This window comes from Lissotriton helveticus, chromosome 8, assembly GCF_964261635.1.
Source record: "Lissotriton helveticus chromosome 8, aLisHel1.1, whole genome shotgun sequence".
Classification (NCBI taxonomy): domain Eukaryota; kingdom Metazoa; phylum Chordata; class Amphibia; order Caudata; family Salamandridae; genus Lissotriton; species Lissotriton helveticus.
The window spans coordinates 23,028,465-23,055,143 of NC_136069.1; the positions used below are offsets into that span (position 1 = coordinate 23,028,465).

A 26,679-nucleotide genomic window follows, 5' to 3' on the forward strand; every position below is an offset into this window, starting at 1 on the left:
CTTCCAGCTTGACGGCAGTACGGGTGGCCAGGAGGACCTGTTTGGGTTCTTTCCAGCGAGGCTCCAGCGGACTTGAACGATCAAAGTTCCTCACAAGAACCATGCATCCGGGAACGATTTCATGCGGTGCCACCTCGGTATTGTCTGGAAATGCGGCGGCAACCTGTGAACGACAAGAGTTGAGGGCAGACATCAAGGAAGCTAGGTAATCTGTCAGCATATTACTTGAAACATCGGTAATACTTCGAGGTCTAGGTGTACCCCACATGTTAGGGGGGCGGCCGAATACGACCTCATAAGGGGACAGACCTGATCTGGAATGTGCGACCATGCGCATATAAAACAAAGCAACTGGCAGAGCTACTAGCCAGTCTACACCTTTCTCTTTACATACTTTTGCAATTCGAATTTTCAGGGTCTGATTATGTCTCTCTACGAGACCGGCTGCTTCAGGATGGCGTACACAATGGAACTTCCACTGGTACCCTAACAACAGGGAAATATGTTTCATAAGCTCGGATGAGAATGGTTGGCCGTTATCAGAATATACGACTCTAGGGAGTCCGTAGCGGGGGAAGAATTCACGAACCAACTGCTTGGCAGTGGTCGTGGCTGTGTAATCTGGGACTGGATATGCCTCTGTCCACCTGGACAAAGCGCATACAACTACAAGGACATACTTGAAACCTCGACATCGCTCCATCTGAATATAATCCATTTGGAGGACTTCAAAAGGGTGGTCAGGGGGCTGGAATCCACCTTGTTCCACCGGGACACTTTTACCTGGATTAAACTGGCAACATATCATACAGGTACGGACTTTCTGCTTGGCTGCAGCTCGTAAATGCTTGTTGGACCAAATGTTCTGGATACTATCTAACATAGCTTTTTCTCCTAAATGTGCTGGACTATGTGCGGTATTGATAATGACTTGAACCATAGAATCGGGGAGAAACCATGTGGCTTTACCCTTCGTTACCCATCCCTGATCTGTCTGGACCCCTCCTTGTTCGGACCATTTCTTGATTTCATCGGGAGTAGCATGTAACTGGATATCTATGACATCTTGAGTAGGGTCCTTAACTGTCATACAGGTAGTCAGATCTGAAGTATGTGTCTGTGTCTTATTAACTGGAATGTCTGGTGTCTGAGCTGTAAGCTTGGCTGTGCGATCTGCTAGATCATTACTGTGGGAAATAATGTCAGTAACTTTCGTATGTGCTTTGCATTTCATAATAGCAATAGATGTCGGTAAGTGTATGGCATCTAACAGAGCTTGAATAAGGAGACCATGCTGAATCTTGGTTCCATGAGAAGTCATGAAACCTCTCTCCTGCCAGAGCACTCCAAAGTCGTGTACGACTCCAAATGCGTAACGTGAATCTGTGTAAACATTAACTTTCAGGTTTTTGGCGTGTATGCAGGCTTGAGTCAGAGCAACTAGCTCTGCTGCTTGAGCAGACAGGGTGTCAATACGGTGTGTTTCTATAACTTCAGTGTCTGTAGTCACTGCATACGCGGCTACTAATTCTCCTGTACTTGTTCTCATACATGAACCATCCACAAAGTGTCAGGTCGGGATCTGGTAATGGAATGTCTGTCAGATCTTGTCTTGGCTTTGTCATAATGTTAACTACTTCCACACAGTCGTGTGTGGCAGGATTTGAAGTAACTGATGGTAACAGTGTAGCAGGATTTAGAACGTTGCAGCGTCTGATTTCTATGTGTGGCTGGAACAGTGTCAATTCATAACCTGTTAAACGTGCAATTGTCAAGTGCTGAGTCTGTGTTCCGTTTAAAAGAACTTCCACAGAGTGTGGAACTTGTACTGTCAAGGAATGCCCTAACACTATGGAATCACTCTGTCTGATAGCTAGTGCTGTGGCTGCAACTGACTTGAGGCACGCAGGCAGAGCCTGGGCTACTGGATCTAATGTGCTCGAAAAATAAGCACAGGGCTTGTATTGTCCTGCTTGATCTTGTGTGAGAACAGATAATGCTGTACCTTCACGTTCAGTGACGAAAAGTGTAAAAGGCTTACTGTAGTTCGGTGTAGCTAGAACTGGAGCTTGGCATAAGGCTTTCTTTAACTCATTGAAACTAAGTGTATGTTCAGATGTCCAAGGGAGGACAGTCGATACGGCTGCCTCCTGTGTCGTTAACTGTATCAGTGGCTTGGCTAGAAATGCATACTGAGGAATCCATTGTCTGCAATAAGAAGTAAGGCCGATAAAAGCACGTACCTCCTTCTGGGTCTTGGGCTGAGGAAGACTCGCTATTAACTGGATACGGTCAGGTGTCAACTGCCTACCCCTCTTGGACAGTAAGTGGCCTAAATAGATCACTTGCTGGACACAGAATTGAAGTTTCGAAGGGGACACCTTGTGCCCCATCTCGGCAAGGAAATACAAGACTGTAAGGGATGCTCGCTCGCAAGCACGTTCAGAACGGGCTGTGATCAGTAGATCATCGACATACTGGAGCAGGGCAGTGTCAGTTGGCATGTGAATATTGTCTAGTTGTCTCTTAAGTGCTTGACTGTAAATACTAGGACTTTCTGTGAAACCTTGAGGAGCTCGTGTGAACATATAGCTCCTTCCATTTAAACAAAATCCGAAAAGAAACTGGCTGTCTGGATGAATGGGGACACTGAAAAATGCGTTCTTGAGGTCTATGACTGAAAAAAATGAGGCTTCAGAATCAATGGCTGTCAATAGGGAAGAGATATCTGGGACAACTGGGTACTGGGGAATAATACATTTATTAAGCTCTCGGAGGTCAATCACTAATCGATATACTGGGGGTGCATTTGGATCAGTACGTTTCATGACTGGAATGATCGGAGAATTACATATATTGGAGTCAGTTTCTACAACTACTCCTTGAGCGATGAGCTCGTCAATAATTTTGGATAAGGCTGCTACAGCCTCAGGTGGCAATCTGTACTGTCTGATTCGTGGCAGGACTACACCTGGTTTGAGAGTCACACGATGGGGTGTGATTTGCATATAACCAACATCAGTTGGACCTTGTGCCCATAGATGCTGCGGAACATTAGACAATCTCGGATCAAAATCTCGTAATACATAGTGACCCTTAAAGTCACGTAAGAACAATCGTATTCCCTCTGGGGAGCAGCAAATAACTGCACCTAATTCTTTCAGTGTTTTAATACCTAACAGATTTTCTGGGCATGACTTCGTAAGTAACAGATCAGTAGTGCGGGACAATGGACCTACTTCTAGAGTAACTGGCTTAGATATCTCGTTTACAATAGGCTTTCCTGAAAATCCAAGGGAAACATTTCTAGAGCCTGAGAGCGGAGCCCCTGGAACTTCGGCGTGACTGATGGTCGTCCTACTTGCCCCTGTATCAATCAAAAACTTTCTGTCTTTCCCTAGTACTTGACTATGAACATAGGGACCCTCTTGATCTACAGGTATCTCGATGAGAGGCAAGCCTACCTCCCTCTCTAGGCTGTTTCATGAATATGGCTGATACTCTGGATACTCGGACTGTGCATACTGGTACATCTGCTGTGTAACATGCTGTGTTGCAGCAATAGGCTGCGGTGCTGGAACTGTCTGTTGTACATTCTGTGGCTGAGAAGTCTGTGGAACTTGTTCTTGTCTAGGCGGACGTGGTCTTTCTTTAGTTTTACCAGTAGCTATATTATGTTTCAGAACTGCACACTCGTTTATATAGTGACCTGGCTGTTTACAATAATTGCAGGTCCCTTTAACGGGAACTGCAGAATGACTGGCTTGATTCGTACCCCTCTTCTGACTGTCTTGAGGAACAGATTGTGCAACTAGTACTTTCATTTTCGTGTCTTTCATACGTTTTCTTTCATGATCTTGCTCTTCTCTGATTCTATTCTGGTGATATTGAAGCATCTGTAACATTTGGGACGGGGTATTAGCTTGCCAGGTACTTTCGACTTTCAAAACTCGGTTCTTAACTTGTGGACTTGAATTCTCGACTAATTTAGTAACAAAAAGATGAGGGTATGACTCGCTACTTGTCTTGAGGCCACTGTTAATACTAAAGCATTTCTCGAATCTAGAATAAAAATCACTAGTGTCTTCGTCTTGTTTCTGTTTACAGGCTGAGATTGCATCCCAGTCTTCCTTTTTAGTGGCTAATAATCTGGGCAAAACTTGTATTAACAGTTCTGGTAATTCTTTACATTTCTCTCCTAGACCGGTACCTGGTACTCGTATCTTATCTTCAGCTTCTAGAACTGCCCAATCGATCTTTTTCTCTCCCACCTCCCATTCTTTTTCCTTGAGTTTTTCATATACCCCTGCGGGCAACAGGACTTTTAACATTTTAATAATATCTGGATACGTGTATTCTCCCATACGGAGCATGTCTTTTAATTCTCGGTGGAACCCTGCTGGATCTTTGTCATGACAGGGAATTAATTTCTTCATCTCTAAGAGTTCCATCTTTGTAATCGGGGTGTAAACAAATACTCGTTGCATTTCACCATCTGCTGTCCTGACTGGGTGTACTTCTCGTAACGGATTCTGTCTGTCTATGTAAAAGGGTTTACTTTCTGGGGGTGAGACATGAACAAAATGCGGGTTCAAAAACGTTCTATATTTGTGACGCTGTTCTAGGATGACACTAATTAAATCGGTACCTAGACCTTTCCATCTATACTGGAGTAACTCGTTCAGGACATCGTGTAACGGACCTGGATCAGAATGTTGACCCTCATACAGAGTAATGAGGTGCTGGATCATATACATACCCACCAGTCGTTGCTCGGCTGGGGGCAGTTTCAGAAACATTTGTGCCACTATTTCGTCTGGAAAAGTGGTAGAATCAGTGATCCATCGGACTGCTGATCGGGCTAGTTCTTGTTCATGCATAGTACTTAACTCACTGTAACCGATTCGTGATTTCAGAATGTGATCGGTAGCTTGAAATACTTGCTCTAGAGAACCTTGCTCTGGTGCTGGATGAGGAACAGTTTTCTTGTGCTCTAGACGTAAATGGCGGTCTGGAAATCTAGTTCTACCTACATACGCTATTCTAGTGGGATTCTCGTCGTCTACCTTTTCAGTAGAAGAGTCATTTTCTTTCTCGTTTACTAGTGCTTCTTTGCGTTTCTCGTGTAACCTTATTATTTCTTTACGGATTTTCTTGTACATACTCTCTATACTACTGAGTGTCCTGTGTTTACCCTCGGCTATATTATCACTCCACCTTGTCAGGATTCTCATTTCGGCCGGATCTTTAGTCGGATAATCTTGTTCTCTTATTAGACAATTAATCAGAAACTTTAATAACATGAGCTGGATCTCAGCTTTCCTTTGAGACATGGCTTCGCCAATACTTTCTGGATCATCCCCTGTACGGATGAAACGATATATTCTGTCTAGATCTCCTTTCATATCCGGTAGGGTGTCCAAATACCCGGTCACCCGTCTTACACGGATGGAATATATAACTGTACTATCATCACCTGCAACTGGATCATAGCGGCATTCAGTAAGAGCTCGTCGGATATCTGCAACGGACTTATATTTGGGCGTGCGCTGTAACGCACATTCATGTAACCCGGCCAACGTTCTACGTTGGTGTGGTGGCGGGGTACCAGGAGGACCTCCTCCTGCGGCCCCTAAACTAGAATCGTCGACTGATACTCGTCGTACCGGTGCGGTGGGAAATTGTAATGTAGGCTGGACCGGGGGTACCGTAGCGGGTACTGCAAAGGGTGCCCCGGTGTCTGGGGGAGCAGGAATTGCCTGATTTACAGGGACTGGCGGAACAGGACTTGCACTGTGTCGTCCAAATAGGACGAGATGAAAATATCAGCTGCGGTCGGTTTGTGACGTAGCTTAGTCGGAACTAATGGTGGCGGAAAATTACTGGGTGCCTCCGGGGTTGGTCTTGGCAAGCCCTCGGCAAGAAGAGGATACATACCCTTAATAAGGGCATGCCTCTGTCTGTCTGACTGTTCGGTTTTGACTCGTTCACCTATCTCGATTAATTCCCTTTCTTGGGCTCGTTCTAAAGATTCTCTACTTAATTCTGACTTTCTGATTTCTTTTTCGGTTCTCTTATGAGATTCTTTGCGCCATAACTCGATGGCATCTTTCTGTGACTGTCTGGCTTTCTTTTTCCATAATGCTTCTTCTACTCTCATGATGCACTCGGCATCCCATGTACCCGATACGGGCCATCTATACTTTTCCTCTAACTGTTTGGTATACTCTTCCCATAAATCTAGATATAATATGGCACTTATGCCATGTTTCTGATACATAAAATGACCTGGACTGTCCCTAGGCGGGACAGGAACTGCTGCTTCTAGCAGACCTTTTCTGGTTTTTAACTGACGTAGTTTAGAAAATAAGGGCATGACTGAACTGTAACCTAGACACAATACGCAATTACAATACACAATGAACACGATAATTACTCCACATTCATACCACGACATTACAATACATGAAAAACATTTAAAATAACAGTTCGAACAGAATACTACCTGGAATACTGAAAACAGAATACATGAATTTTCTCGAGAAACAGAACTGACTAGAACAGAAACTAGATGTACTGCTAAAACAGTACGAAACTCACCGGTCTCATAAAGAGACACGTTAGGACCCGCATCCACCAAAGTGGACACTTCGTTGTGGGTCTGTGTACCACCAACCCACGGACCAGAGTCAATTAGATTGACCCTGTCTAGATACTACCCCAGCAATGGTACTCACCGGGCAGCAAGAACGGAAGGCCTCGGACTGGACTGGACTGCTTCGACGCTGGACGGACGAACTTCGGACTTCTGTTACGGGTGGGCCTCCGGATACCTCGGACCTTGGACTCTCGGCTTGGGCTCTGGTCGGGACTCGCCGCGTTCCTCCACCGCCTCGTCTGGATGCTGGACCGCCACCTCCGTCTCCTCCGTGGGCCTGAGGGATACTTGAAGCAGAAATATCTGCACGTGCACGGTATGGTTCCGTCACGGCTGCAGAGGGTCAGGGGGCCGGCGTGGCTTCACCGGCGCGTGGGGAAAGGGCAAGTCCCTATTCGGGCGCCATTATGTGGTAAATAAATAAATAATACCTCTATTTTTGAATGGATAAATGAATAACAGATAGCTCAATAAATAAGAGTCAAGATTCGAGGTAGTAGGAGTTTGCAGGTTTAATACAGCATAAAGGACAGGAACAGGACAACCTGCACAGGAATAGGATGACAGGGCCCGGCAGCTGCCGGGGCTGGATCTGGGATGAGCGCGCTAACTTTAATAACAGTACACAAGCATATATACTAAAACAGTTGCATTACAGTGAATACAATAGGCGGAGCAGTGGCTGTGGTCAATAGCAGTCGCGAAAGATAAGGGTGAAAGTAGGTGTAACAGGAGGCGTATACATAGACATGTGATGTAAACGTAACAGAGTATGTCATAAATGGGGCGGAAACATGGAGGGGGCTACCTAAGGAGCCGGGACCTCTAACCTAATGGTGCGCGCAAACTGACAATGACGTGTTACTAGGAGAAGCTGGGGGCTATGAACTCTGTGCTAGGAGCAGAGACTGAAGTCTGGAGAGTCAGGGCGACATGTGCCTAAACAATATCTAGTATCTGATGTTTAGGGAACATGTTGATAGAATCCAAAAGTTATCGGGGTAAAGGCTAACAGACTCTAAGACTGATGCATGCATTATTCTACATGTAGTGCGTGTTGAGGAATATTAAATGACCATAATTACAGTATTTCTCTTACATGGAGACGTAAAGGCTAGACGATGACGGAAACTATTGATGCGATTCAGTAGCTTAGGAATGCAGAGAAGGAGGGCTGGACTGATAACTAGAATCATAACATACTCTTGGCAGACTCAGAGGCAGAGCCAGGCTGAGCCGGGCACTGTGAGGCAGGAAGTAAGTGAAGGGTCGAGGATACAGGTGGGGGCTGTATCGCTCCTCAGCGAGGGTTCAGGAGACAGAAGCTGAATCTGGTGTCCGGGCCCATTTGAGGCCTAGAAAACGGGGACTTTACAATGAAATAACGTGCACACTGAGAAACGTGGCAACGTAACTTTACATAGGCCTAATATTCGTAGTATTCACGAGAACCGGAAACTGGCATACTAGAGATGGACACAACTGTAATTGCGTCTTTAATCGAACATGGGGGATACATATGCATATTAATCATGCACACATAACATAAGATGGAGGACACGTAGGGACACAGAACATGGCAAAATTTACTTTTCCACAGAACGAGCGCGCATGACCAAAGACTCACTAAAGAAGTATTGTGTGGTGTACTTCAATAAAGTTTGATTAGTAAACATGTTTTGGACCTCATATGCTCTGAATGTACACTGTCTATATTCATGCAGTATCAGTGCAGAAAGCAATCAATACATTCCTTAAACACTGGAAGGCACTGTTTCTGTTGTTTGGTTTTAATGGCACGAAAATGTGTAATCACTGATAACTACTGTGTTTTGTTGTCAAATTCTTTTTAGTGCATTTTCCAAACATGCACAAAACAGACAATTATACAACTTGTAAGGCTCAACATGGTCCTGCCACAAGCTGAAGCATTAGATAGCTAGAGAGATAACACACATTCTCACCAAGGTCTCGGCATAGCCTCTACTAGAATCAGGTGCTACCCCCCCTCCACCCTCAAGGGTTTGCATAGGTCTCAAATCAACATCCATGTCACACAAAGCACCTTTGCAAATATAGACGAGAGCCAACAAAATCAACAAACAGAAAAACAAAACAAACATTTGGGTGGTATTAAATAGCTGCAGTGAACCTGGGAGAGAGTGAAGTGGACAATATACAATCAAGGAAAAGGTCAGAACACCCCCCGTGACAATGGGGGAGGCGGGGTGACACACCTGAGCAAGGAAGGACAAGCACCTAGGGACCCGCAGCCCCCCTGGGTGCGCCAAGGGGCCCGGCTGCACTAGGTCACTGTTTTTTAAGTTCTTGAAAACACTGAAAAAACTCCACCAGAATTTACTAAAAATAGAAACTGACCACAGGAAAGCCTAAGTATAATACATCCTGCCTTTGTGCACTACATCTGAAACAGCTCTGTGTCCCTGCCAACCAGGTTCCCTGTGCTCCTTCCCTGAAACATACCACGAATTGGTACTTCTGTCCCCTGTAAGTCCTAGTAAACGTTTACCTGGGTACCTAGGCCCTGAGAGCTGAAGAGAGTACCTTGGGACACTCTCTCACTGGAACCATGCCACTACCTTGCAGCCTGCATGCCCCAGTGAAGGAGAAAATGACAATATCAACATGGCACCCTGCCTGGGCAAAGGTGTCATGCCTTCTCCCATCAGGTTGGCCAGTGCTCAAAGAAGGGAAGCTCAAAAGTCTGCTTCCTTGTAATGCGTCCATCAGCCACGCCTGCTGGCAGCAGATGGCAGCCCGGAACATTCAAAAACCTAGCCGGTTTGCCCACCTCTGCCAACCCCACCCCTAAGGTGAGAACCTGCCTTGGCCTCAGCCCTACCAACCTGTCTCCAGCTTCGATGAACCTGGGACCTGTCTTGCAGCAACGACCTCCAAAACCCCGGGGAGGACTGTTGCATTCAATAATGACTCCCATTCCCAGAGGACAGAAGAAACTGACTTCAAAGACTCCGGATCCAGGCAGATCCGTGCCTCCTGCCCGCTCTGCACCCGACGTCCACAGCCCGAGTCTGAGTGACTCACCTGTGCAGTGAAATCTCCCCGGTGATCCTGACCTCTTGAATAGTGTTGGCTGACCTCTCCTACCCTTTGTGACCGCTCCTGCAGTGTGAATCCAGGGGCTCCCTCCGAGCGCGACTGGCTGCGGTAAGAAGACTGTCGAAAGGCACCACTGCACCCGAAGCCCCTGGACCGTGGTGAGCTGAACCCACTGTGCCCCTACATCCCAATTTACTTCTGCTATCGCTGGTCTTCCTCTTGCAGCCTCCGGTGTCCAGCCTGCAGCCTCTTTTCCGCCAAGAAAATCCTCTTTGGAAAGCATTGGGTGCCCGACATCGAAGTTGCACCCTGCACCTGGCTGTCCCTGTTTCGCTGGTGGTGTATTTTTGGTGCTTCTTTGTGCCCCCCGTGCTTGTGCTAACCCTCAAAACTTGGCCCCTTGCAACCAATTTACCTACCTGCTAGCAGTGTGGCTGCAGGCAGCCCATGTCTCCATTGGAAAGCATTGGGTCGAACCCCGATCTTGTTGTGTGCCGCTGGTGGTGCAGTGTTGGTGCCTACCTGACCCCTGGTCCTTGCTGACATGTGGCTCCGAAGACTGAGATTGTTAGTTGAACACTTACCTGTATAACCGCAATACTGTTTTCACCATAGTTCTTTGTGAAAAGGCTCTTAATTGTCGAAGTGAAAAGTATTTTTTAATTAAAAACATACTTTCCTGATTACGAAGACCTGGGTCTTAAAATAAAGTACAAATTAAGTTTAATTTTATTAAATTAGTCTGGATCTCCTTCATGAGTCCTGTGTCCATTATTGATCATGTGCGTGCAATAAATGCCTTACACTCCTCTGTGTTAGGCCTAAGGCTGTTCCCCCATACTACCTGTAATAGAGCATATTGGGTTTTACATTGAGCCCTGAACACTTATGGGAAACCCCTGGACTCTGTGCATGGTATTACCACCTAGTGGCAATACCATATATGGAGCCAGCTTCCTGCAGCAAGCACCTACCCAATTCCCAGGAGAATCTTGGCATTCAAGGCGCAAACTCACCTCTACTTGAAGGGACATTCTCTGACCGTGAGAACGATAATGAAACTGAGAACAACGGCATCCTGCATATCACAGGCCAGACTGCACATGCACTCAGTTCAGGAACGGTTGCAGTACAAAGGGTTCTAGGCCACTGGGAGGTGGGAGGATTAAGGGGTTGTCACAGAGTGTTCGAAGAGACATAAATGGTGGAACACAGATCACATTACTGTGGGGATGGCCTTCAAACTACGAACCCCAACAATGTCCATCGCCACACATGCACCCCACACAGGCAGGAGGGCACCCATAGGAAGTCTTAAGGTCAGAGGCCTGTGGAGTCGATTGGAGGCAGTCAAGAACATAAATGTGTTGGACGTGAGACTGTGTCTGAGCACTGAAGGCCTTTAAGGCCCAAAAAAAAGGGAACATGAAGCTGATCCAAACAGACAACAGAATTGCAGTGTTCTGTCTAAAGAAGCAGGGGGCAGCACGATTCAAGCTGGCCTAGGACATATGGAAGTGGGCCATCCAAAGAGACACAACCCCGGTGCAATACACCTGCCAGGCATGCAAAATGTACTGTCAAAGCAATTCACCCATGAATGGGAGCTAAAGCATCAGGTGCTGAATACAATTTTCCAAAGATGGGGAATGCCAGACCTAGACGAAATTTCAACCCCAGAGAACGCAAGATGCCGAGATTTGGTATCCAGGTACCCACACCACTAATCCAAGGGAATGCCCTATTGATTGACTGACATGAGACATGTGTAAGCTTTCCCCCCCCAATACTATTGATTCCTGTGGTAATAGAGCAGTGCAAATAGTCACCTCTGATGCTCATCTTACTAACTGCTATGGTTGGTGGGTACCTGTTTGTTTCTTGGAGACTTCACGGCCGGGCTTTGCTCCGCCGAAGCGCCGCACCAGCCACCAAGGGCCGGGCCTTGCTCCGCCTGTTACCCGGCCGGGCTTGGCTCCGCCGGGCCCCTCCCACCACCAGCGAAGCCCACAAGAGCGTCAGGAGGCGCATAAAGGCAGCGCCAGTCACTCGTCCCGCGGGACGCACGCGGGACGTGCCGGGCTAAGCCCGGGCAAAGGGCGGGCCCTCTGTGGCCCTCAGAGGCCTGAGGAGACTGGGCTGGGCCAGGGACCCTACATTTTTCTAACTGGACCTCCATTGTGCTTTATTCATGTGAGACTTTATTCTGTACTTTGTTTTATTTTATATGAGTGAGTAGTGCCTTACACGAGTTTACATATTGTTCCATACCTACTTAGGATGTCTAAAAGTAAAAGTGATAAACCTGCAACAGGCCCCGGCACCATCGACAACTACATGGTGAAGAAAGTTAGCCAGATAAATAATGAAAGGCGTGCCTCTCTAGGGAAGGGTACTTCGACATTGGATCTCCCAGAGCTGTCTCCTCTCAGGACGACCATAGAGGCTGAGGCAAATACGAGCAGAGACACCAGAGTAGAACCGCAGACGCCCATTATAGTGAGCGTTGAGGTACACTCAGACCAACACGTCCTGTCAAGCGAGGAATCAGGTGAGGCTCCGCCTGCTATTAGGCCGGTGCGAACCTGCAGGATAGCACATCAAAAACGGGGGGGGGGGGGGGGGGGGACATAGTACTAAAAGAAGGGATCTGGATGGGAAAGTAGCACATAGCCCTGCCATAAACCCTTTTGTGTTTACTGGAAATAATGATAGTGGTCTTAATTTAAACTCTGAACAGTTTGCCTCTCTTATTAAAAATCTAGAAGCAAAATTTGCAGTGAAAATAGAGGAGATAATTAAACCACTGACCAGTCAGATTGAGACCCTGGTCACGGAAGTAGCTAGATTGGGCGGCCTGGTGTCTGCACACCTGGCTGCACCAATTAGTGGCAGGGTTAAGGCTGACGGAAAAGGGCAGGATGCGACGAAGGCAAAAGACCATCAGAATACTCGCAATACTGTTGCAGTAACGAGTAATGCGAATGAGGCATTAAGTACACCAGTCGTCCCAGTTGCACCTGCTTTGTTGACACAACCCAATCCAGCCCCACGAAGTGTTCCAGCCCCGAGACCCCCCAGGAACAATCGATACCTGAACCTATCACCTGACTGTGCACCGTTTGTGGCAGTATTGACGAATGTTCCATCTTGTGGTACTCATCCCGCCTCACCTTATGATTTATTTATTTATTTATAAATTTCTAAAGCGCGAACAAATACCACGAATGGTGTCTCGGCGCTGGGCAGACAGAGAGGCACTACCTGTGCATTATTGAGTGAATAGCCATGTCTTCACTTGCCTTCTGAAGAGCAACAGTGAGGGGCTAGTTTTTATGTGATGGGGGAGGGAGTTCCAGAGCCTCGAGGCAGCCACCAAGAAGCGTCTATCTCCCCAGTTGACTGTTCTCACTCGTTGAATGCATAGTGATGTGGAGGAGGCAGATCTTAGCGCTCTTTTGGGAGCATACAGCTGCAGTGATTCCCTAAAAAAGTCGGGTCCTTGGCTATTCAGTGCCTTGTATATGATGCACAAAGCCTTCAGTACTGAGCTGATGAATCTCATGCATCATTGAAGAATAAGACAGTGGCATGGCTTTATAAAAATTGCGGGTTTCCCGTTTCTTACTCAGATCAGGTAATGGCAGTAAGGAGGGTGAACTGGGTAGGCCCGTCCAAAAAGATAGGCAATGGGGATTGCATTGTTGTACATTTTAAACTTCCCCAGCATGTGGCAACTGTTCTTTTAAGAGCTTCTTCACTAGTTTACAATGAGAACAGTATTTGTGTGCGTCCACTGGGATACTTTTACGCACATCTGTGTAAACCGACCCCTCAACAAAGGACAACTAGGCGGGTGTTTGAACTACAGACCCCAGTTATGGACACACAGTTTACTTATAACATCACTAACCCATGCGGGAATGGATATATGGATGAAACTTACAATAGGATTAATAGCGCTGGACGCTATCACCATGGGTCTAATGTCAACACACAGAACAGGTATGAAGCCCTATCTGGACTTGAGATGTGTGATTGACGGGAGGTACCTGCGGCTCAGGGCACTGTGGCTTCAGGTGAACCTATACACACAGAGAACCCACAGGATATAGCATCTGGATGTTTCGTTGTCTCATGGAATATTGCGGGCTTGGCTGCCAAAATGGCTGATGGAAATTGGGTTAATTATATTAAGCAATTTAAGATCATCTGTTTACAAGAAACTTGGTTGGTGGGGTGTGATCTTCACCTGGAAGGGTACAAGGCCTTCTATGTGCCAGCTACTCCATCAACAAGGGGTAGGCCAAAGGGGGGCCTTGTAATTTTTGTTTCTATTTTAGTACCATGTAAAATGCGTAGAATTGAATCACAGCACACCGGAGTGATGGGTTTAGTTTTATATGGAGAAAACTGTCGGGCTGGTTTGGTGAATTTTTATAATGCAACTCATGATAGTGTAGGCTCTAATCAAATTTCTGCATTGAATTCCTTCATTACTACCTTTTCGAATGATCTTGGTCATAATCTTATGATCATGGGGGATTTTAATGTGCATCCCTGCGGTGACCCACTGAAGAAATGTTTAACAGACTTGCATTGTGGACGTATGGGAGGCATACACATGGAACATACTGTGGATGGGGAACTATGTAATGATCTGATGAATAATTTTGATCTTTCAATGGCTATGACACTCAGGGACCCGTTAAAATGCTTTGATATTCCTACTTTCAAAGGGCATTGTAAGGGCACCTTTATAGATCATATGTTAGTCTCTTTGCCGATGCAGATTTTTCTGGATTCCTTCAGTACTGAGCTGAGTGAATTTAGTGACCACAACCCCCTAACAATCTGTTTAAAGGGACCCTGGGTTAAAAAGGGAAACCAGATCTGCAGCACAGGTAGGCTGTGCACAACAGATGGGCGGAGGCGACTTAAATGGTCAATGGTCACCCCAGATCTTCTTTATAAAAATATTGCTGATAAATGCACTGAGGATATTAAAAATTGTACCCAGCATAGGGGAGCCTATGCTGGTCCTAGCTGCTTATCAAAACTTATCGGAGAAGGTGTCAGAATTACTGTCAGTTCCCCTTAAGAAAATGGCGAAAGGGGGTCCTAGGTGGTTTAACCACGACTGTACTAAAGCTGCACGTAATCTTAGGTTTGCTCTGTCAGCCACCCCGAGAAACCGGGAGGGCGTAAAACTGTGTAGAAAAGAATATAAGGCTGTTATCGCATCCCGCAAGGATTTTTTAAGAAGAGAGGCATGGGATGAAATACTTGACCCCTCCACCTTAAATTGTAGCACCAAATTCTGGGCGCTAGTTTAAAGACCATTCTTGGTAGAAGAACCGGGTGATGAACTAGATTGCTGCATAACTAAGGAGGAGTGGGAAACCCATTTTAAAAAACTGTATTATTCAACGGACCCCGCAACAGTTGATGCTTTACCTTATGTCAGTGGAGGCAAAATTAAATTTGATAAAAGTGAGGTAATGGATGCCATAGAGGGACTCACAGCTAGGTAAGCCCCTGGTCCTGATGGAATTCCACCGGATCTTTATAAATCAGATCCAGGTTTTTGGGCACCTATCCTGGTAGCTGTATTCAATGCTGCCGCCTTAGTGGGCTGTCCCTTGTCCTGGGGACTGTCAACAATTGTCCCGGTGTTTAAGAAAGGAGACAAGGGCAGCCCCCTTTGCTATCGTCCAATTTCATTAATAGACTCTATGGTTAAGATTATGGGGAGAATCTTACTGCAGCGCGTCTATCTAGCTGGACATTTGACAATAATATCATGTCCATTTCCCAATATGGCTTCTGTGAAGGCCGTTCTACCATAACACAGTGCCTCAACCTGTTCCTCATATTGAGTAAATATACTGTAGTGCAGAAAGGAGCCGTCCACCTTGCCTTCATGGATCTGTCATCGGCCTTCGACTGTGTTAACAGGGGAAGGCTGTGGCAGACCATGAGGGAGAAAGGTGTGGACACAGGGATTGTGGATTTTCTGGTGGATTTGCACAGTAATACCAGTGCTAATGTAAGGTTTTCAACTAATGGGGAAACAACTGGTAATTTTAATATTAACAAGCATTGAAAATGCAATAGGTCTCGCAATAGAAGAGTTTGACATTTTTCGTTTTGCAAATGGATGAGTGGCGTTGCGTGGATGAGTGGCGTTGCGTGTGTGAGTGGCGTTGCGTGTGTGAGTGGCGTTGCGTGTGTGAGTGGCGTTGCGTGGCTGAGTGGCGTTGCGTGGCTGTGTGGCGTTGCGTGGCTGAGTGGCGTTGCGTGGCTGAGTGGCGTTGCGTGGCTGAGTGGCGTTGCATTGGCATAGCCAATAGGTCTCGCTTTTGGGATCTTATAAGTATTTAGCTATGCAGCACAATATCCTTGGTGCAACAACATTAACTGTTGCATGGTTAAACACTTATAAGGTCCCAAAGGCGAGACCTATTGGCTATGCTAATGCGTATTGTGTTTAACAGCCCGTGTGTATTTATCTGTGTGCTGGGGAGTGCACGAGTATGTCTGTATGACTGTCTCTGTGTGGGTGCGTGCCTGCGACTGTGTCTGTGTATGTTAGCTTGCATGCCTGAGCTCGTGTTTAAGGGTATGTGCTCATGGATGATTTGAAAGCCTGTGAAGGTACACGGCCCAGGGGTTGGCAAAGCCTGAAGCTGGGTGCTATGGAGTGCTTTTGAACTCTGAGGCGTTTGCTACTGTATGCCCAGCAAAACAACTTCCAAAATCCACCAGCCGCCACTGCCACAACCCCTGGCATTCAGCCCTTCATTGAGGAGCGAGGCTTCTTGGAGGGCAGTGTGCTGGGGTGTAAAACGCCAAAGGAATCCACAGATGGACAGAAAGTATACACTGGTACTGTTAAGGGCAGATCCAGTTAGAGACGCAAATGTAACTAGTCCTGAAAGGGAGTTGTAGTCTGAAGGATGCAGGTGCAAGTAAACTATTGTATGCCACTTGTGTACTAAGGACCAGCATATTAAAAATTAAAGTATAAAAAGTGCTTTCCTGGTCGTTGGGTGGGTGCTGTAGAGCATGTATATGCTTGTTGGCCCCCTCAGCACTTTTGATGTTCCTGTGATATTTCGCTAACCTATCTCGGAGCCTTCTCTTTTATGGCTGGTTACATTTTCATGCTTTTAACTAAAAGCACACAAATTTTATTGGGAGTATTGTGTTTTGAATGCGACGAGGTTAAATCACAACCTAACCAAGCACTCCTTGTTCAAAGTTACAATGCTACACTGTAACCTAAACATTGTATAAAGGCAACTGCAACAAACACTGGCAAAGTCAATAGGTATCATCGTTGTGACTTATTGGCTTTGGCAATGGTTGAATACCACACTGTGCAGCATCATTGAAGCTGTGCAGCATGGCTGAAGTAAAACAAAAAACTTTTACATAGCAGTCTGCATCCTCTCTACAAAAATATTTTTTTTTTAGTTACTGTAGAAATTCAAATCAATAACTAAAAACAAAACACTTTTTTTAATTGGGTGTAAATGGAGAGGAAGCAACAGGAGCAGAAGTAATGGGGTGAAGCAACAGGGGGATCAGACTCAATATGGGGGCTGGTGTGGTCACTGAAGCAACATGGGCAGGGCAGACGGGCACGCAAGTAGCACAGGGAAGGCGGGGGACATGGATTCAACAAGTGGAGGGTGACACAAGGAAGCAACACACGGGAGGGCAGGGGGGCACAGAACGACAGGGGAGGGTGGAAGCAACATGGAGAAGTATACGGGCAAGTGCAACATGGAATGGGGTGGGGAGGCGCACACGGGAACAAGCAGCAGCACGAGAGGAGAGATACACAATGGAGAATGCTAAAACAAGGAAGAATGCAGGCTTTCTGCAGCGGATAGCTGGAAGGAAAGGCACATACTATAAATAACATAATACAAATAAAATCAAAATATCAAGCAATCAGTGTCTTCAGTTCCCAAGCTCACAAAAACAAGCATTGGCTGCGCGGCCGTGAAAGTGACGCAACCGCGAAAGTGAAACTGGCGTTCAGAACAAGCAGTAAATGGAATAGGGTCCTCTCTATTCACCCCCTTTGATCGGCGTCTTTATTTTCCCGTGGCAGTCATGTAAATAAACAAGTGATTGTAAATAGAGCAGAGGCTTGTTCCTGTGAAGCAGCCAGCATGAGGAGCCGTTGGGTGGAACTTCAGCAGGTCGCAAATTCCATGACTAGGCTGCGATGCCCAGATTGGGTGAAAGGGCTACCGCGTTCTGTTCTCGAGGCTTCTCATAACAAAAGACCATGCAGTGCCCCAAGCTGCACATCCGAGATTGTGAGTTTAATTAAATTGCCAATCCCTGCATGTTGGTTTTACTGTGTTGTGTACTGCTATTTGCAGACGTCCCTTACAGTCAAGTGATTACAAGTAGAGCAAGGGGGGGATTTTACATGAAGCAGCCTGCTGGAAGAGCCGGTGAGGCGGGCTTCGGTGGGACGCAAATTCCACAATAGGGTGCAAAGGCCAGACCGGGAGGAGTTGCCATCGCACGCTGTTCTTGAGGCTTCCCATGCCAGAGTCCTTGAATGCTGAAAAGAAACTGTGGGGCTCGTTGCTGAGCTAATAAAAAGGTGCGCAATGATGAGCAATGAAAACGAGCCCTGCAACAAAATTTCCAGCCCTATTTTCACTTGCGCTCAAAATGATGTGAAAGAGCAGCAGGGGAGAGGGCGTGAAACAGCAGCAGGGGAGGGGGCGTGAAAGAGCAGCAGGGGAGGGGGTGGAGAGGAGGCTCTGAGGGAGAGTGACGACTAAAGGCCGAGAAAGAAATGCACAAGGCGGGCAGGGGAGGGGGCGGAGCGGGGAGAGCGGCATGTGGGTGTTAAGAAGCCGGGCCTTTGAAGTGAAGCTAAGCTTCACTTCAAAAGGTGTCGGAGGAATGCGGCTGACGGTGATTGCGGCTGTGCACGCGCTTTTAAGCTCAATGCACATGCGCATTGAGCTTAAAAGTCACGGGCACTGCAAGGAATCGCCACGATTCCTTGCTGCTTAGTTAAAAGTTGTTTACGCCGCAATAGGCTCGCAAGCTCGATGCGCATGCGCATCGACAGGCGAGACCTAAAAAGGGAGTGCGACAGGGTTGCATCCTGGCCCCATTTCTTTTTAATTTCTACATTAATGATTTAGATGCTGCATTACAGGAGGTAAAATCAGATTGTCCTAGAGTTGGTAGGCGGGGTATTCCGGTACTTTTATACGCAGATGAAGCGGTTTTAATTTCTAGAACGGAAAAGGGTCTACAGGCACTTTTGAATGCTTTTAATAACTTCATGATTAATAGAGACCTTTTGGTCAACAATTCCAAATCTTATATAATGCATGTTGGCCGCCAACCGAAAAAGAACTTTATTTTTAAATTAGATGATGTTCTGATCCCCATCACTCAAACATTCTCATACCTTGGTGTTGTATTTGATACAAAGCTCAGCTGGGGCCCACATGTGGCAAGAAAAAAAGGGGAAATGACAAGGGTAAACGCCTCTATCTTTAATTTTGCCACTAAACTGGGGAAAAAGCCAAATACAGCAATGATGAAACTCTACAATGCTAAATCGATAGATACTGCTGTTTATGGCAGTGAGATATGGGGCTATGTAACAGGTGAACAGTTACAGGTTACTGAAAACAATTTTTTAAAACGTCTCCTCTGTGTCCCAGCTAGCACTTCGAACCTAGAGGTACACGAAGAATTGGGAAGTCAGTATCTATCTGATATAATTGCACTAAGACCACTGACTTGTTGGGTAAAATTGTGGTTAAATCAAGACATTCCGCTAACCCACCTGATCGTGCAAGACCTTGTATCTGTTGATAATTCAATGTGTGTGCCCTGGCTAAAATAGCTGAAATCTCATTTTGTAAGGCTTGGCTGTTTGAATTTGTTTGAAAACCCTAGCGGGATAGTAAAGGGTGATGTGGCAGCAATTAAGCGGGCTTTTTACATGGTTATGAGGGCCCAAAGAGAAGAGGTTGAGCTCATGAAACCTAATGTTAGAAAATATGTCACGTTAAAAACCTGTGATACTATGGAACTATATCTAACATGCTCCTTTACTTCTCATGAAAAATTTCTGCTGACAAGGTTCAGGTTTAACATTTTCCATCATCTTTTAATTAGACCAAAGTCAGATGTTTTTAATAAAACTACTGCTCCCTGTGGCTGCGACGGGAAGTCTCCACAGGATATGCTGCATTTTATATTTTTATGTAGGTTTTATGAATACCCACGTCAACGTTATCTTGTTACCCTTTTAAAGAAACTAAATTTTAATCAAATAAGACCAGCACTTGTGTACTTGCAGCTTTTGCACAGTGATAGTGTTCTCCATGTGATAGAATTCTTAAAACTGACTGTTAAACTGAGAAAGTGCCTAGACCAGTGATTATTTATTTCTGAAAGATGATGAACTTCCTACTGAATGTTTATGTATCTTGTTGTAAATCTAGCACTATTTGCACTTTATTTATGATTTTGCCCACTCATTAATGAAATATGTATAAAATGTTTTTAGTAACCGTGATTTTAATTATGAAATGTCTAATGTATTTTATTTGTGTACTTTTATGGATTGAAATATATCCGAAATAAAGTCTCTATTGAATTGAACTGCTATGGTTGAGACAGACCTGGTTCTCTGATCTACTGGAGATTTTTCGGGGAGCGATAATAATGCTTTCCGCGGTTCAGGACATAGTTATGGTACAAGACCGAGCTGACCAGCCTCAACATGGTGGCTTGGGTCCTGATTACTTACAATTTGAGTACCTCAACCTCCCATGTAGAACTATGGAGGTCTTCGGGAGGTTTGGAGTCCAAGTAGGCAGAGGTGCTGCTCCTCAAAGTCACAGAGGTATAGCCACTGGTGCGTTATGCGGGAACTCATGGATAGTAGAACTTGGAACACTTCAGTCATCACTTACCTAACTCACAACCGGATGCGAACTTAACCTATGCATCACTCACAGTTCACCTGTTTGCCATTGAAATCGAAAGAAAAACTATGCTCAAAAGAATGCTTAACATGCGTGGTGTAAGGACATGTAGACCGGCCCTGATTGCAAGTCTAAATCCAGAAGATCTGCCAATGAGTTCTGCACTTGTCAAATTCCTTTGTGCTGTACAGAAAAAATTGGAGGCTTTCATTTGACTAAACAAATGACTGTGAATATGGATTTTATATAATAGTTTTTTAATTGTAAAGGTCAGACTAATAGATAATTAAATGTCTATGATATATTTTTAACTCTTTTTGGAAAATAATTGAAAAATCGATTTTTATCATTTTAAAAATTGGTGAAGTTTTAGCTGCTTTTTGTAAGATTTTAATTAATTAAACAAATAAAAATAAACTAGAAACTGTTTGCCATTGTAGCATACATTAGAAGGCAAACGCTTGTTTAGCACAGCAGTAGACAAGAGATTCCTAGAAGGAGCAATAAAGGTGCACTCCCAAGGTCCGAACACATGTCTTCAAGGAACCTAAACATAGCGCTCAGTGAGATAATGTAGGAACCAGTCGAACCAATGCACAAGGCAGGACTAACATTTCTTACTCCAGAAGCAGCCCTCCTGCATAGAGTCCATGAACTACAATCACACACCATTCAGGAACTATAATTACAGATTCATAAGGACAGGGTTTTCATGAGTGGAAGCCTACAATGTCTTCCAAAGATGGTGTCAGAATTTCACATAAATCTAACTATACATACACCAGCCAGTGTTTTTCCAGCTGCCGAAGATGCACGCTTAAAGAGCATTGTACACACTAGACACGCGGAGAAACAAAGCAATGTAAGACCGGGAAAATAATTATTGGTTTCTTTTGGACCAGCAGGTTAGGGGAAACCAGCAACCTAAGGTGTTAGTTACCAGATTCATTGTGTTTGCAATTCATGCTTGCTTCACGAAGGCAGTAGTGACACTAGACGAGAAACCAAAGGGATAGACCTGTGAATAGTGGAGAAAGCAACGCACCGAAAACAAAGCTTATAAGAATTTTAAGTCATCAGAGGGGAAAAAATAATCAAAAGATGGCGACTCCCTGGAAGAACTTTCGAGTGCTGGCTGATCCCACAGGGTGGGTTTGGGGGGAGGGGGGTTGGGGATGTCACCGAGATACCACCAAAAAGCAGTCTATGATGCTGTCAACAAAAAAAAGACAAGGGAAATAGAACATTTGACCCAGCCACAAAACAGTGGAATTATTTTACAGCATGTTCCAGCCAATTTTTCAAGGTACAAAACCACTCCTACAGGTAAGTAAACAATTCAATATTGGGGACAGAGACGCAACCTTTATTATGTGAAATGGATGGATGTAATGAGAGCAAGGAGGCAACAGAGGTGCCAAGGGCCCCACTGCCTGCCTGGTAACTGACTGTGAGATGAATGGATGTGATGAGGCCAATGAGCTTGCAACATAGCGCCAGGGCCCACTCCTGATAGGAAAATGAATGGATAAGTGAGGAACTCGTGAAGGGGACAGAGGTATCTAAGGCACCATCTCCTTTCTTTGTGACTGACGTTGAAATGAATGGATGTAGTGAGATCAGTCTGGAGTTTAAGCGGAGCAGGACACACTTCAATTATGTGACTGTGAAATAATTCTTTTGTTTGCCCATTATTACAGCACAAGAATTTAAAGTAGTGATGGTCTCAGACAGTATCAAAGAAGAGGAAGGGAGCTTTCCCATTGCTGAGCAGCGCTCTGAGGAAGTTAATACGGCCGTCTGCCCAGCAAGTAAGTTATCTTTTTACATCGAATCACATGAAAATGTAATCAGTCACAGGAATGAATGACATTAAGTCTACGTTTATTGTGAATCTGCTATTAGGATTAATAACAGTTCACTGATAAGGCCATCCTGGCAGGGAATGAATGGAAACATAAAAGCAAATATTATGACATCCTTCTCTTTTGACCAACTTTGCTGAAATGTATCGAAGTGTGGAGAAGTGTGGCTCAATGGTTAGAGCGGCAGACCCTGATGCAGAGGTCTGGCCTGGGACCAGGGTTCAATTCCCGCCTCGGCGGGTCTTGGGCTCAATTTCCTCGGACCTGATAGTTCTCGCCTCGGTGCCTATTCCAATCATGGGTCCCACTCTGCAACTCTAGGCAATATCTTGCTTAATCTTCCCAACGGCCACAACTGCGCTGGGATGCCTGGCTTCACCTTGGGGGTGATCAATAGTGGACATTTCATAGGGAAAAGCCAGGAAGGGTTCCACAGCGGTATGCGTACAGCGCCAAGAAACTCCAGTTGGGGTATAAGTGCGCTTTACAAGTACAAATACATTCATTCATTCAAAGTCTTAAAAAGCTTATAATACCATAGTACTGTATTGTCGAATGACAGTACTCCTGCTGAGTAGGGATATGGTTTAGGGAAACATGCCACATGCCACCATGGTACCCCTGCTGTCCTGGGGTGACTAACAGACACAATTATGGTGTCATAAAGAAACCAACGGTTTTACGGTGCATCTTAACGTAGAGGCTGATAACTAACCCCCTGTTACTTCTTAAAACCATTAAAAAAAGACAGTCACTCTGCACCTTTTAATATTCTGAGGTGATGGCCATATACTAGCTGTGTTTCATCCGCTTGCATATAGAACTTGCATATAATGTTTGTGCATAGTGCCTAGTGCATTGTCACAGGTTTGTTAATCATAAAATAGGGTGATGTGTTACATCCTGGCTGGTAAGTGTTCTATGTATTTCAACTCCTACTACGCTGCAACTGATCGTGTGAGGATGCCACAGGGTGTGTGAACACTAAAAACCACCAAGTAATCAACTCTTTGGAAGCCTGCTGAAGGGGTTCCCTTAGTAATGGATCAAGCACTATCCCGTTCCCATCCACGCAGGTCTGCCTGGTATCCGTGCCTTCTTTGTGATGCAACTACCTCCTCATGAAAAGAAATAGTCCTTGTCCGGTGTCACTGAAAGGACTTCAACAGATGTTGGTACACAGTGGGTCTGTTAACAGATTACACCATGAAATAAATTGCAAAGTACTTTTTGCAAAAGGCACCAAATCAAAAGTAACACGACAGCCATGTATCGAAATACAACAAGAAAAGTGGCCTCCAGAGTTGGGTCAGAAAGATGTTCTGTGAGTTAATTGCTTGCTGCTCACATCTACATGTTACACGTGTAGCTCATGGCATGACCAGCTCACCACTTCATCCTTTCAAGGATGGTAAACCAGTTAAATTAAAATGGGCAAACGTTACATGGGTATACACAGCACTACAATGGTACCAAGCAAAGGCAAAACCACCAGGGCTCCCCTATGCAAGAGCTTTTGGCTTTGTCAATGTGTTTTAGCCATACTGTACACAAGTGTGACTGCTGATCAGCATGATTAAAGGTTAGTGGTGTGGAGTTGGGTACATTTGAGTGAGGTAGAGTGGAATGGGGTAAATTGGAGTACAGTGGAGTGGTGTAGATTGGGGGCGAGTGGAATGGCTGGATTGGAGTAGAATGGAGAGGGGTAGAGTGGACTAGGTAGATTGGAGTAGACTGGGTGGGATAGATTGGAGTCGGTGGGGTGGAATGGGCCCCATCTCCTTTCTGTGTGACTGACGTTGAAATGAATGGATGTAGTGAGATCAGTCGGGAGCTGAAGAGGAGCAGGACACGCTTCAATTATGTGACTGTGAAATGATTCTTTTGTTTGCCCATTATTACAGCACAAGAATCCAACCTAGTGATGGCCTCAGACCACATCAAAGAAGAGGAAGGGAGCTATCCCATTGCGGAGCAGCGCTCTGAGGAAGTTAATACGGCCGTCTGCCCAGCAAGTAAGTTATCTTTTTACATCGAGTCACATGAATATGTAATCAGTCACAGGAATGAACGACATTAAGCCTAAGTTTATTGTGAATCTGCTATTAGGATTAATATATGTTCACTGATAAGGCCATCCTGGCAGGGAATGAATGGAAACATAAAAGCAAATATTATGACATCCTTCTCTTTTGACCAAATTAACTGGAACGTATCAAAGTCTTAAAAAGCCTATAATACTGTAGTACTGTATTGTAGAGTAACAGTACTCCTGCTGAGTAGGGATAAGGTTTAGGGAGACATGGCACGATAGTACCCCTCCTGTCGTTGGGTGACTAACAGACGCAATTATGGTGCCACTAAAGAAACCAACAAACATTATGGTGCATCTTAATGTAGAGGCTGATAACTACCCCCTGTTCCTTGTTAAAACCAATAAAAAAAGGCAGTCACTCTGCACCTTTTAATATTCTGAGGTGATGGCAGGCCGGCTACAGACTGAAACAACCCTGCTAAATGTGCCTTTAACAATGCCTGGTATTACAGAGAAGGGAGTCGCTAACTTTTTTATGTTACAACCAAACGAATAGATAGAAGGTTTCCAACTTGCGCTCAAATGTCGAAAGTACAAAGGTAATTATTAGAGCTGCTACCAGGGATAATAGTGACATCTATCTGGCGTCATAAATAATGTAGTGAAACACCACATATACAATTTTATACACAATATATCCCGAGCAGAACTGAATCGTGTACAAAACAGCAATTGAGTCAAATAACGTATTCCAAACTCGGTATCAGTCTTCTTCTTTAATGTTCTTTATAAGTCTCAAACATCTCTTCAGATCACTAGCCAACACGTGTTTCGTCTAATTACAGCAGTCTATGCAGTTAGACTTCCTCAGGGCAGTCTGTTTATTCATAAACCGATGATACCGCTGGCTTGTTAATTATAGCGATGATGTGTAAGAATTTAAAAGCGTTGTAAATTGAACATGTCACAACGAAAATGTAGCAACTTGGTTAGTATTAGTGAACACGACCCGCGTCAGGGCTGGTCCAACTTCCTCATCCGTTAATTCAGGATGTTTGAAATCACGGACAACGTACGAGTGTGGCGTCTACACTCGTACGTTGTCAGTGATTCCAAACATCGCTTTTAGACTGATACCGAGTTTGGAATATGTTATTTGACTCAATTGCTGTTTTGTACACGATTCAGTTCTGCTCAGGATATATTGTGTATAAAACCTTTTTAATGTTACTTGACCTCACTGCCACATTTTACACCCTTGACCATGAGATCCTGAGCCATAGACTGAAGGAGGTGGCGGGGTGTCAAAATGGGCCAGACAATGGCCCCAGGCCTCTCTGCTTGGCAGAACAGCACGTTTCTGCAGGCGTTCTTTGCCCCAAGAGCTGCACAGCCTGCTACATGGCTTGTCCCCCCTCTCAGTCTTTAACATAGATGTTAATCTTTTAACTGATCTTATCTAGCATCCCATGTCATGTTCCAAAACTACAGTGCCCGCTCACAGGTGGGCACTAACCTGCCCCAAGTGTAAATCTGATCTGAAACTAGCAAAGGTTTTCAGCTGAATTCAGGCAAAGATCAAGGGCAACTTTTGAAGCCTGAAAGGGGGAAAAAAATTACGACTTAGTTATCAATCGGAACCATTTGAGGAAATCTAGTAAGTAGCTATTTGGTACTCTTAAAAAAAAAAAAAAAAAAAAAAAGAAAAGGTAGAGGGTTAATACGACTAAGGTCAAAGTTAAAATCCTGTGTGTTTGAACATTGCATGTCTGTGGCTTTCCAGATCAACTTGGTGGGCTCAAATAATAGTTTAACAAAAATGGAAGGGAGGTAGAGGGAAAAAAAGGCATAGGCTCGCCCTCCAGAAATTCGTAAGTCACAAAAGATCTCTGAGAAGCCGAGATCAAGAGCCTAGCTACTAACTATAGCCCTATTCGCAACACTCACTGGAGTTGGAATAGTGTCTTATCCATTGAACCCTAAAACAATCATACATAATTGAGTAGTGTTCGATACAAAGCAATTACAGTGAAAAGAGAATGCAAA

At 45.1% G+C, this 26,679-nt stretch overlaps 1 protein-coding gene across 46 annotated transcripts in view; it reads left to right on the top strand.

The window, feature by feature from the left end:
* LOC144772242 (uncharacterized) overlaps positions 1 to 26,679 on the top strand; it is a 507,669-nt gene that overhangs the window by 47,539 nt on the left and 433,451 nt on the right. For all 46 annotated transcript variants that reach the window (XM_078656424.1, XM_078656425.1, XM_078656418.1 and 43 more), the window contains exons 4-5: positions 22,434 to 22,544; positions 24,503 to 24,613. In XM_078656424.1, coding sequence (XP_078512550.1) covers positions 22,434 to 22,544; positions 24,503 to 24,613 — 222 coding nt within the window. The remainder of the gene's footprint in view (positions 1 to 22,433; positions 22,545 to 24,502; positions 24,614 to 26,679) is intronic.